The following is a 13,290-nucleotide window of genomic DNA, read 5'->3' as shown; positions in this document are numbered from 1 at the left end:
AAATTCACAAAATCATAGCAATCAAAACTGTGTAATGCTGGCATAAAGTTAGACATACAGATCAGTGAAACAGAAGGGAGAGCTCAGAAATTAGCTCTCAAATATATGGTCAACTGATTTCTGACAAGAACAACAGCCCATTCAATAGGGAAAGGACAATCTTTTAAACAAATGGTGCTGGGAAAATTGGATATTCACATGCAAAAGAGTGAAGCTGGATACTTACTTAATACCATATATCAAAATTAACTCAAAATGGATCAAAGACTTAAACTCTTACAAGACATAAAACCCTTACAAGAAAGCATAGAGAAAAAGCTTCCTAAAATTTGACTTAGCAATTTCTTTGATATGGCATCAAAAGCACAGGCACCAAAAGAAAAATGAGATAAACTGGGCCCTGTCAAAAATTTTAAACTTTTGTTTACCAAAGAACACTAACAAGAAAGTGAAAAGACAAACCACAGAATGGAAGAAAAATATTTGAAAATCATTTCTCTGATAAAGAATTACTAGCTACAATACAGAAAGAACTCCTATAACTCAGCAACAAAAATAAACCACCTGACAGCAGTACAGAAGTGATCTCTGCTTCCTGTGCCTTGACAGGCAAAAGGCTCTCCTAATATTCCACATTCAAACTGAAGAGGAAAATTGAAATCTCTAGCAAAGCTACTGTATTTATGAATATTAATGAATAAAAAATGCCTGGATGGTTTACCTTAAAAAATAAACCACCTGATTAAAAAAATGGGCAAAGGATTTGATTAGAAATTTCTCCAGATAAGATATACAAATGGTCAACATACACAGGTAAAGATACTCGACATCATTAACCATTAGGAAATCAAAACCACAATGAGATATCACTTTGCATACATTATGATGGCTATTATTTAAAAGAAAAGAAAACGCTTGTTACCTACAATGTGGAGGAATTAGAACTATCATGCATTACTGATGGGAATATAAAATAGTGCAGTCACAATGCAAAAAAGTTTGGCAGTTCCTCAAAAAATTAAACACAGAATTATATGATCTAGGGATTCCACTTCTAGGTATATAATCAAAAGAATGGATAGCAGGGACTCAAACAGGTATTTGTACATTTAGGTTCATTAACAGCATTATTCACAATAGCTAAAAGGTAGACACAACCCAAGTGTCTATCAAGAGATTAACAGACAAGCAAAATGTAGTACATACATACAATGGAATATTATTCATCCTTTAAAAGAGAGGCAATTCTGATACATGCCACAACGTGGATGAACCCTGAAAACATACTAAGTGTGATAAGCCATTTACAAAAAGGATATACAGTATGATTTCACTTACATGAAATACCTAGAATAAAAGCAAATTCACAGAAATCAAAATAGAGGTTACTGAGGCTAGGCAGACGGGGAATGGTGAGTTATTATCTCACCAATATAGTTTTTTTGGATGATAAAAAATTCTGGAAATAGTGGTGATGGTTGCATAATTTTATGAGTTTACTGAATTGTACACTTAAAAATCATTAACATAGTAGATTGTTATGTATATTTTACCAGCACAAAAAAATTAAATAAGTAAAAACCAACATCTGCTTGAAACTTTACCAGACAAATAAGAGGCCAGGAAAAAATGATGACTGAGATGCTCTGTCCCTCAGCCTCTCCATCCTATTCGCAAGACAATGGTCCTCATGTCTCCCCAGCCACATAACACTGAGAAGCAGAAACTACTCAACGATGGGGAAGCCTATTTTCCTATATTTAACCTACAATGAGCCACTTTCTGAAAGGGCCTCTCCCCTGTGTATGGAAGCATGCAGTCATTCAGAGGGGGTTACTAATGACTTAGCAGGTAGTATTGTAAGTCTCCTTCAGTAATTATTTAGAACCTCTAATTTCAGAAATTTAATACTCTTTGAAGTACTGAGATTATCTTAAGAATATATTACCATTTCGCAGCAACTCATTTGCAGTTTTGAGACCAAAATGTAAAATACACAGAATTACTGGACTTCTCTCCAGTTTCTTCTCCCGCCCAATACTAGTGGGCACATCTGCAGCCACACAGGCAGACCTCCCTCTGTCCATCCAACAATTCCCACAAGCAGGCCCCAGGGCCACAGCATCTGGCCCTGTATCACTCTGCTCCTTTTCTGCAAATGAAGCCCCTCTCTGTAGCAACCTTCCAGTCCTCAGCTTCTTTCCCAACATCAAGGAGGTTCTTTGCACCTTCCCCCAGCATCTTCTTCCTTTCCAATATTTTCCTCCATTGTATTTTTCTTCCTCCCTACCAGTTTGAGACAGAAACTTACAACGTAACCAACTTATGCATAAGATAGTGGAGTTCTCTCCTTTTCACGTGAAGCCACGTGATGAACCAAAATGGAATGAAAGGTCCATTAGATGATTCGTGAACAAGCAATACAAGCTGAATATGGTTTTTCAAACACTCAATAAGTGGTGGCCCAACTGCCTCTAGGAGCCCTCTTTGTGTTTTCACACCTCTCACTGTGTCTTTGACAGGCTCAGGCGCCCTACACCTGCTGCCATACCCCAAACAATGAAACAGCCTCATTGTTACAACTGCATCAAGTCAGAAGACTGGTGTGCCCACAGGCAGCCTCTAGGGAGCTTTAATAAAGAAGCAACATTATATACCCTAGCTAAATTAATTGAGAATTACTCCCACTACCAGTCATCCCCATATGGATTTTACAAAGCTTAAATTCTCCTGAAAACCTAATGCCTATTTGTAATGGTTTCTAAGGGTTAAAAAAAATAACCCACAATAATTGTAAAGTTCCAATTGCTGCTCTTTTATAAAACAGCTTTTGAAACAAAAATATCCTTAACCGTGGTAGGCTTATAAGGGATGTTTATTTTCCTCTTTGCACTCTTGAATTTTCCCCAAATTCTACAATGAACGTACAAAGAATTTTCCTTCTTTGTAGCACAGAAAACCATTATTGAAACATACACACACAATTTCTTTAAGAGGAACACTGCCTAGATAAAGCATATCCCTGACATTCAGAGATTTGCAAATTGCCATTTTAACTATTTGAAAAGTCTGACCCTGAAGTGTACTACAGTTTAATATTTTGCAGCAACACGAATATGCATTTCATCTCAAAGCTCATATGTGAAAGTGAGTCACATGGCCAGTGAACAGCCTCTACCAGTGCTACCTGGCATTCACATCTCAGCAAAGCTTTGCTGTTCTCTACTGACCTTCACATTTCTCATTAAGGATCTGAGGAAGCTACTTTAAAAACTCATTTGTATTTTATTGCATTTCACGAGGAAAAAAAATATGCCATGGTGGTTTTTGAAACTCCTAAGATTTTTTTTTACCAGTGTCAGTTTTCCACATATTAACTGTTAAATAGCATCCCTATGGAGAACAGGGAATAAAACTGGTTTGTTGAAGTTATTAGATCACTTTTATGCATTATATAAATTTAATTTAGCAAAGGAGTAATTGGGAAGTATGTGGAAATTAATCCACATTTTGTTTTACTTTCCCTAAACAAATACCTAATTATAAAGGTGATACAATAGGTTAAAAACTTTCAAATAATATAAAACATGAAAAAATAAGTCATGATCCATTTCTTCCTGAAGCCCACTCTCAGATAATCACTATGAAGAGACAGTGTATGCTGCTCAAGTTTAATGTGTATATGGTTTTTATCTTATACAAATAGATTCATTCTATGTACATACTTCCATGGATAGTATTTTACTCTACAATATTTTGTAGTTATCTTTCTATGGCCTAGCTATTGATCAACTTTATCTTTTTTAACTGCTACATAGTATAATTTATTAAACCAATGCCCTACTGGTGGGAATATAAATTGTTGAATTTTTTTGCAGTAACAAAGAATGCTTTAATGAACATCTTTTACATACGTTATTGTACATATCTGCAAGTGAAATTACTATGTCTAAGGAAATGCCTATTAAAAATGGTGATCATTACCCTCCCAAAACAATTGTACCAATTTACACTAACACTAATACATGAGTGCCCACTTTCCAAAACTTTCACTATCGACAGATACTATCTTTATCATTTTGACAAATTTTGCTTTACTTACTTTCTTGAATATATGAGACATTTTTCAGATGTTAAGTTGATTATTTACATTTTTCTTATTCATATACTTTGTCCAAGTACTTTTTCATATGTTACAAATATTTATTTCAAGTGTATCATCTCCATTTGTTACTTTGGTTTGTAGTACCAACCAACCACCTAGCTGTGTCATACACTCTTCCCCTGGATGGTCTCAAGAAAGGGGGGGTTGGGGTCAGCATTAAAGCATTCTGGGGTAGGTAATAAGTGAAATGCTACAGAACGCAATAATAACCATGTACATGACTAATTCGGGATGGGGGGCACAGCGGAGAAGAAAGGAAAGAAGCCTGAACAAACCAGTGTCTCTGGGTGTTCCAACCAAAGATTATTCAAACGTACTGGGTTTGGTTAAATGTTAGAAAACATTTTTCAAGTGTATATTCACATATTTATATTGAGGAACGGTATTTTTAAAACTAATGTCAATATTATTACTATTCTTGTTGAAGAAATCATAAAATGAACTTAATTCAATTTAGATTTTGTAGTTTGAGGCTAATTTCTTTAATAATTTAATTCTCCCTGATATCCTCTGATTAAATATCTGTTTTATGATTAAGTTAGCCTATATTCACATGCCAGAAAATGAATTGACATTTGATATCAAGTATATTATGATATTTTCTTAACCTTAAATAAGTCAAAAACAGTTTTGGAGAAACACATTGTAGCCATACATTTTGGGGAGAAGTGAAGTAGATGGGGCTTTCTTAAATTTCTTCTGTATTCCTGTTCAACAGAGACAATCAACTTACATAGGTGGGAACAAAGTGAGAGCATCTATAAGATATTTTCAAATGCAGAGTTGTTTTTGTTCTCATTTTTTTGAGTAGCCCAGAGTCTGTGACAGTCATCCCCCGAGAGATTTCCAGAAACTTGCCTGAGACCTCTGCTGCTCTTAACAAGCCACATGCTGCACAACGCACTGGTGACACAGAAAAAGAAGGCTGCCCTCTCCCCCAAGACAAAGTTGTATTTTTACCAGGATAATCTGATGCTAGAACAGTGCTGTCCAGTAGAATTTTCTGCAATAATGGCAATGTTCTACATCTGCGCTGTCAAATACAATAGTCACTGGCCATGTGGTTATTGAGCACTTGAAACATGGCTAGTGCAGGTAAGCAACTAAAATTTTTAAATTTTATTTTAATTAAATTGTAATAGGTACATATGGCTATGGCTACTATACTGGACAGTACAGTTTTTGACCAATAGAATCTTTTGGTTTTTAAGAGATATAAATAGATAATTATAACAATATTCCCTAAAATAGTTGAAGAAAAGAATTACTTTCAGTGAACATACAATTCAGGGTAGAAATTATGTTACTTGCCTTCAGTGTAAAGTTACTTAATGGTAGAATACATACTAGGTCCTCTTTTTTCTTTTCTAATTTTTCCCTTTTATGACTAATAAGAACAATGAGTCATTTCAGTAATTGGTCAAGAATTGGTCTTCTGCCTTGACTAAAGTAGTTAATATTCATCACGGAAAAAACTGTTCAAAATCTTGCAAAGTAAATGTGAATTTTAATACTCTCGTACTTAAAAGTAGGGCCTCCGGCTTATCCAACAGTAGTTACCAACAGATTTCTCAAACTATTAGTCATATGAAAGAATAAATAGTGCCGTAATTCATAAAATTTTGCTGAGCATTCTTTCTTTCTATAAATACTAGGGGACTATCCGCAAAATCAATTCTACTTCATTAGGTCAGAAAAAGTTTTGTTACCAACTTTCACTTTTAAAACCAGTATTAAAAAGAGAAAGGTGAGAAAATAGCTTACACTTGACCTAATATCTCTGGCAGGCATTAGTATTACACAGATTTGGGGGGGGGGGGACAGAAAGAGACATTCAGGTTTGACTTTTGTTAAGTTAGAACACAAATTGATTAAAGCGATTAACAACACAGCACATATAAATGGAGCTTATAAATCTATTATGCTATTTCAGAGAGGAAAATAGAATTCTAGAACATTTAATATCTTACCTCGTAATGAACAAACTGGTCCATTTTCTTGATTCTTAGAGCGCTTATTTCTGAATTGACTTGGAATATCTAATGAAAGATCTTAAAAAGAAATAAGAAAACAGCTGTTAAAGTCATATAACCACATTCAAAAATTAATTTCAAAACGATGTATTTTTAATGATTTATCTGTCTTAATTTTCAAAGGAAATATTAAATTATTATTTTAATACAATACCGTATCTCCACATACCAAATGTCTTACCTAGGAATGGATCAAACTTTCTAGATTCTGTCCCACATATGAGACAGTTAACCTCATTTTGAAGGAAGCCTCCGAATATAGCCGTGACAACTGTAGATGCTCCATTTCTAAAGAAAATCACCACAGAAAATATCTCAGTAAAAACTAAAATGTGTAAAAGCTATGGGCCACTCCCTTTGGGGGAATGTGTACCTTTTTTATTTAAATTACAAAATAATACAAAAACTTCAGAACTGTACATACTTAATAAAGGGTTTAAGCCATTGACTGGCCTCCCCCCAGGCCCTCTTCAAACCTACTATTTTCTCCAAAAGTAACTAATACTGGACATTTATCAATCAAAACATGTGTATGCCTACACTCAGGGCAGGGAAATCCCTTACCCCCCAGATATATCCCTCAGAAAAAAGGTGACTGCCTTATATTTGAATCTTTACAAGGCCTCACGTCTTATAGGGAGCTCTCAACTACTTTACTTTGAACGACAACCTCAACCACAAATAGATGTAGATTTTTTCTGTCAGGTTTGTGGAAAAAGAAATTTAATACATATTTAGTAATTACTGGTTTAGGTATGACTTTGCAATTGAAGTGTTGAATACTACTGTCAACAACAAGCCTTATAAAAATATAAAAAGCTCACTTAAAATAATATTGTAAATATTTCCTTTGTGGAGATCAAAAATATATCACTTTAAGGACAATAAAAAACCAATTATCCTAATGCGAGTTAACCTCTAGGTGCCTCAGCTTCATCAAATGTAAAAAAGGAATAACTTTAATCTACCTGAGATGCCTAGTTGAAGATGAATGAGTTATGTATGGACAGTGCTTTCAGACAAGTGTTTATTTACCAAAAAAGAAAGCTCTTAAACTGTGTTTAGGTTGTTTTCGTTAGCATAATAATTAGAATCATAATTATTATGATTGTTACGGTCGTTAAGGGTGTTTTCATTAGCATAATTGTGTTAAGGGTGTTTTCATTAGCATAATAATTAGAATCATACCCACCTTTTGCTTTTATTTTTTTTCCCTAAGTATATATTTTGAACATGTATGTACCTCACTCTTTTTAACAGCTTCATTGCCATAGTATGGACACAGAATGGACACAAGAAAAACTGAGAAAGTGCACCAGGGAGAGCGTGATTAGCAGGCACTCTATTATATACAACACTTACTACATGCCCAACTCCATTCGAAATACTTTCCATTTATTAAATCCATTAATCCATACTCTATGAGGTAGACACTATTATCCCAATTCACACACCAGGAAGCTGAGGTCCAAGAGGTTAAGTAATTTGGCCCAAAGTCACATAGTTGGTCTGGCCTGAACAGCTGCTCTTAACACTATGCTCAGTCTCTTAATTTAACCAATATAATATTAATGGACACTGGGGTTGTTCTGACATTTTTCTATTGTTAACAACACTACAACAAACACCTATACGTCACTCTTTGTGCACTTGTGCAGTTTACTCGAGCAAATAAATGCTTTTATGCTAATACCAATCTGAGGTAATTTGTCACCTGCAATCAATAGTACTCCTCCTAATACATTGAACCATACTTCTTGAACTAAATTCATCCTTCTGTAACGATGAGACCAATAAAACCTACCAAAGCAATTCTGTTTTTTTAAAGTTTTCTTCTTTGGTTTCCTTCCTTTACTGGCAAAATTAATATATTGCAGCTTTTAAAAAAGTTTTTCATAAGACATACAGCTTTTATTTAGAAGTTAAAGAAAAAGGGAAGATATATTGGGAACTGTAGAACATAATGGCCATTTCTGGTTTTAGGTTTAATATCTGTGTCATAAACAAAGGACATACCCAAAAACTATCTACTGAATATAAAGGGACTATGATTGGTCATTTCATACTGATGCTCACAAACAATGCTACCTTTAATTTAAATAGAAACTACTCTATTACAAAGCAGTACATTTAAACTCAACATAGTTCTTCCTTTATAATTTCTGCCTCAGAAAAGGATACTAATCAAGTCAAAATATTAAATTTTTCAAAATACAAAACAGACTTTTTCATAAAATACTATTTTAAATTCTACCAGATCATGAGTCCTTCCCTTTCTCTACTGGATTCTAATTGGAATCATAGCTACTAGGACCTGGAGGGACAAACATTTTGAGAAGTATAACTATTAATATTGTTTACCCTTCTCAGAAACAGACAGATTAGCTATGAGACTGTTCTATCATTAAAAAGAACTTATCTTACTAAATCAGATTCATGGACTACCAGGCAATACAATAGAGACCCTTATATTTTACCTAATCTTTCTTTCTTTGGAGAGTTCATCTTTTAAATCCCTCTCCTGCATAGGTCAACACAAAACTTTTCAAAAATTTGAACAAAAGCAGACTATAATTAACCAAAATCTAGGCTGAAATATTAGTGAAACATCCCTCCCTCAAGCAAAATAAATGTTCTAATCTCAATGTATATTTTGAAATATTAGTACTTGGAAAAGCAATCCAAAAGGTTTGCTTCATTCATGTAGAGGTAAGAAAATATTCTGAGAATTTACAAATGCCTCAGTTTCATTAAAAGATAGATATACTTTAGGCAAATTCAAGTTCAAAATAAGGCTTTAGAATTGAAGTTCAAATATCCTTTAAAATATTCTAAGCTTTTGTTTTTAGTGAATAAATACAATTATTTTAGTATATGAAAACTGTCTCCCACCCATTATTCGGTACATTTGGAGGAAATTTTGTAAGTTCTAAATTGTACAAATATATATATTTTAAGTTTTAAAATAATCTATACCAAATAATAATCAGAATTACGCCAAGATGCAAATATAAAATGTCTCTGCTCTAGAAGCAGGAGGCATGTGCCAGTACACTTGGTCATAAAGTTCAAGTACATAAAGTCTCAGTAAAGGTCCAAGAAAACTCTCTACCTTCAATTATGAAGCTAACAAACAATAACACCAACAGCAATGTCTGAGGTTCTCCTAGAAGATAAAAAGAAAGTAAACCTTACATGCAACATTTGTTACTTGCAGACAGAGTGGAATTCTCCTGCAGAATTGCTGAGCGGGAAACACCATTGAATCCGCCCTGGAGTTCCAAGTGCAGGTGGTCCAAAAGGTAGCGCATAAATTCATGGGCATCCTGCTGCTGATAGCCCCTTGAAACAAAAAGAAATGGTCTGTCACTGGAGAGGCTCCACGTGCCCAACCAAACAGGCAGGAGGAAAAAGCACTGGGAATGGCTGTCCCCCTGAACTCAGAGCACAGTGAGGCTCTCTCACTCCTCATCCCCACTTGCTCCGTGTTTTACATATAAAATTTCTCATTAAAAAAAAAAAAATTGTACTGCTTAAAAACAAGTTCAAAAACTTGTAGTGATCTTGACTGACCTCACTACTTTAAAGATGAGAAAAATTGAGGCACAAAAAAAGGAGTGTGTGTGATTTGCTTAAAGTCCTACAAGAGAGTAACAGGGATGGGACTGACTATAACCTATGTTTTCTGGATAGATACTATCCCGCTGGACCCTCTAGAAAGGTGCTCAAAATTTCATACCATAACCTCACTGAAAAAGTAGGTCTAAGCCACCAATACATAAGGAGTTTAAAACTAATTTTTTAGATTAGAAGATAATAATTTTTAAATGTTGGCTGACAGGAAAATAAAAATTATCTAACAAGTTAAAGATGTCTAACATTCTATATACTTGCATCTTAATCTTTGATTCAAAAGACATCTTTTAAATAAACACTTTAAAAATGCATTGACTCATACACAGTTAACTATTTTCTATCCTAAAACTTGAACATCTACGGTAACATATTCTTAGGTTACTTCTTAAACTATATTCAGAGAGGAACTTACATGGAATTCTTATACAGATCACTGACAAATAAACATAAATGAAGGCTGACAGAAAATGAAGCTGGTAGAATTGGAAGGTCACAAAGGTTTAGGTAGATAAAATAAATCAAGCAATGAAATATAAAGACCTTTCATAAAACTATAGATAGAAAAGACTTATGCCTATATTTTGTCAGCATGGAAGGTTCTCTTTAATCTATCCTCTAAATTTCAAATTTTTCTGGCCTGGTCTTGAGCCAAAACTTCCACCACTCTTCCAGGAAATGAAAATGGACCCATAAGCAAAATTTCTTTCAATCAGAGTTTCCCTCAATATATATTCCCTCTTTTCCTGAAAGTTCTTCTAGAAATTATAAATGATGAAAACAATCTGCCTAAGCAATGGAACTTAAGTCAGAAGTCACTTGTGCTTGCTTCGGCAGCACGTATATTAAATCAGAAGTTACTTTAGCACTATAATTTTTTTCTGAACTATTTAGCAACCAAATATCGATGTTATATTCAAGTTAGAAATTCTACATTAAGTAACAACAATTACAACTTACAGTTCTTTGAAGTTGTCATCTTTTAAATATTTCTCTATATTACCAACATATGTAAACTACTACTAGGCCAATAGAGCACAATATATACTAAGTTTTACGAGAGCATGCTGGTTAATAAAAAAAGAAGAGGTAGGTATATTAGGTACCAAATCATGACAAATAAAAACCATAACTTGCTTCAGAAGGATAAAATCAATGGAAGGTGGCAAGGCTGTTGTCAATCTACTATTACCTGAATCTCTACAGGGGTGACTAACCTAGGAGAAGGAGCATCCTCTGATAGCAGGGCTGTTTCCCTATTCAAGCAAGGCTCGAGTAATGACTCTACAGCAACATTAAGATGGGACCCAGCTACCTTCTGGAAAGTGAATCCCAAAGGACTTGACTACAGTATTCTAAGACTTTCAGAACCCATTCCACAACAGTAAATATAATATCATGGATTCCTACTGATGACATTTAGAATTTTTTTTTAGTTGAAATAATAAGATAGCGTATGACGGCAATTATTCTTAATGAGATTTTGAAAGAATCAAGGAAATTTTACCCAGTATGTTTTCCTAGAGCACGTTATTATTTATAAGGGCTTTGTTTTTATAACACACTACCCTTTGTTAAAGACATTACTAACTTCTACTATTTAAACAAACATTTGTCTAGTCAGATATATCCAACTTCTGCTCTTCTCCTTCAATAAAAAAAAAAAAAGCAATACCAGTCTTTATTATTTAGAAAATCACCGCTTCACTGGAAATTGTTTCAGGAACACTGTGAAAACTAATCCTTCATTAAATAACACTTACCTAAAACTCGGCATAATCTTCCAAACAACATAAAATAAGGACTCTGGGCTAAATGCAGTTTGGCTACCTTGCCATAAAGCACAGAGTGTCTTTCTAAACTCTTCCACCAAAGACCTGGAAAAGAAGAAGGAACAACACCCTTAGCATTAGCGAGAGACGACTATTTTAATGCATAATGTCCAATTGTCTAAAATTTATAATAATTAAAAAATGAAAACATAAAAAGGGTTCAGTCTCTTTTAAGTCTGACAGTTAAGTAAAAGCATCTCAAACACCCATGTAATGGAAGCAACCGAAGTATCTTACAACAGATGATTGTCTAAAGAAGCTGTGGTACATATATACAATGGAATATTACTCAGCCACAAGAAGAGATGAAATACTGCCATTTGTGGCAACACGGATGGACCTCAAGATAATCATGCTAAGTGAAATAAGCCAGATAGAAAAAGCTGAAAATTACATGACATCACTTATATGTGAGATATAAACCTAAAAGAAACAAATGAACAGGACAAACAAACTCGTGGACATGGTCTATAGACTAGTGGTTACCAGAGGGTAGAGGGTGGGGGAGAATGGAGGAGGGGGAAGGTAGACGGGGTAAAAAGAGTCAAATATAGGGGGTAAGGGGAGGGTGAAGTGGGTAAAGGGGATCAAATATATGGTAGCTGAAGGAAACTGGACTTTGGGTGGTAAACACACAATAGAATATACAGATGTCAAATTATAATGTATACCTGAAAATTATGTAATTGTATTAACCAATTTTACAATAAATATAATTTTTTAAAAAAGTATTAGGCACAATACAGCAAAAAAAATAAAATTCAGGGTTATGTAAAAAAAAAAAATCCATGTAAATAGCAGTAATTACTGATAAAACCAGTTTTTTAACCATATGGTAAACTTCAAGCCTAAATACTGCCATATTTGTACAATAAAGCAATGGATAAGTTACAAACCAAATTACTTAAGAATGTACATTTTAAAAGCTTGAAATAAATAATGGAATCTCCTCCTCCATCTGCTGCATTGTTCCTTCTTGCCCCTCACTAGGCACACTTCCCACACCTCAGTGTGTGACCGACCATCTGCTCCTCTCTGCCCCAGAGAGTTCATCTGGCCACAGAGCTTCAATACTCAACTCTATACCAATTACTCTTAAAAATCCAAATCTAAAAGCCAGAATTTCTCATGACCACTTTTATTCACGTTTCTCCAGTTCCAACAGGAATTTTCTACTGGACGTCCTCTTGTCACTTCAGACTCAGTGTGTACTAAACCTTCTCTCTGTTCTCTCCCTAGTGTCCTTCAATACCCATTTTCCTCTTCTCCAACAGGAACAGAACTTCCACCTTTCTTTTGGCATACAAACTCCTGGAATATAAAATTTTGAGTGTGTCCAAATTCTGAAAAACTCCCTCAAAGAGAAAGAGCAGTCCTTATAACTACTTCCTTCTTCCTTCTAGCTGGAATGAGGATGAAATGGTGACCCTCCAGCACCATCTTAGACTATGTGGCTGAGCGCCGGGCCCCGCCCTAGGGAACAGAACACTAGAAATGGCATGAAACGGCTGGAATAACTTCCAACATTTACATGAGAAAATAAACCATGGATCTTTAAGTCACAGTTAATTCTGGTGTTGCAGGCATGGAACTAAACTAATACAACTCCTCAATGAAAAATGACTAT

The 13,290-nt window shown here is 34.6% G+C and overlaps 1 protein-coding gene across 3 annotated transcripts in view; it reads right to left on the bottom strand.

The window, feature by feature from the left end:
• Window positions 1-13,290, bottom strand: part of USP3 (ubiquitin specific peptidase 3) — a 77,494-nt gene that overhangs the window by 16,901 nt on the left and 47,303 nt on the right. For all 3 annotated transcript variants that reach the window (XM_016141104.2, XM_016141106.2, XM_016141105.2), the window contains 4 exons: window positions 11,595-11,708; window positions 9,394-9,540; window positions 6,380-6,486; window positions 6,136-6,216 (listed from right to left, as the gene is read on the bottom strand). In XM_016141104.2, the coding sequence (XP_015996590.1) occupies window positions 6,136-6,216; window positions 6,380-6,486; window positions 9,394-9,540; window positions 11,595-11,708 (449 nt within the window). The remainder of the gene's footprint in view (window positions 1-6,135; window positions 6,217-6,379; window positions 6,487-9,393; window positions 9,541-11,594; window positions 11,709-13,290) is intronic.

This window comes from Rousettus aegyptiacus, unplaced genomic scaffold (assembly GCF_014176215.1).
Source record: "Rousettus aegyptiacus isolate mRouAeg1 unplaced genomic scaffold, mRouAeg1.p scaffold_m13_p_3, whole genome shotgun sequence".
NCBI classification, from domain to species: domain Eukaryota; kingdom Metazoa; phylum Chordata; class Mammalia; order Chiroptera; family Pteropodidae; genus Rousettus; species Rousettus aegyptiacus.
The sequence above is the reverse complement of the archived record's forward strand: the minus strand, read 5'-3'. Positions and strand labels throughout refer to the sequence as shown.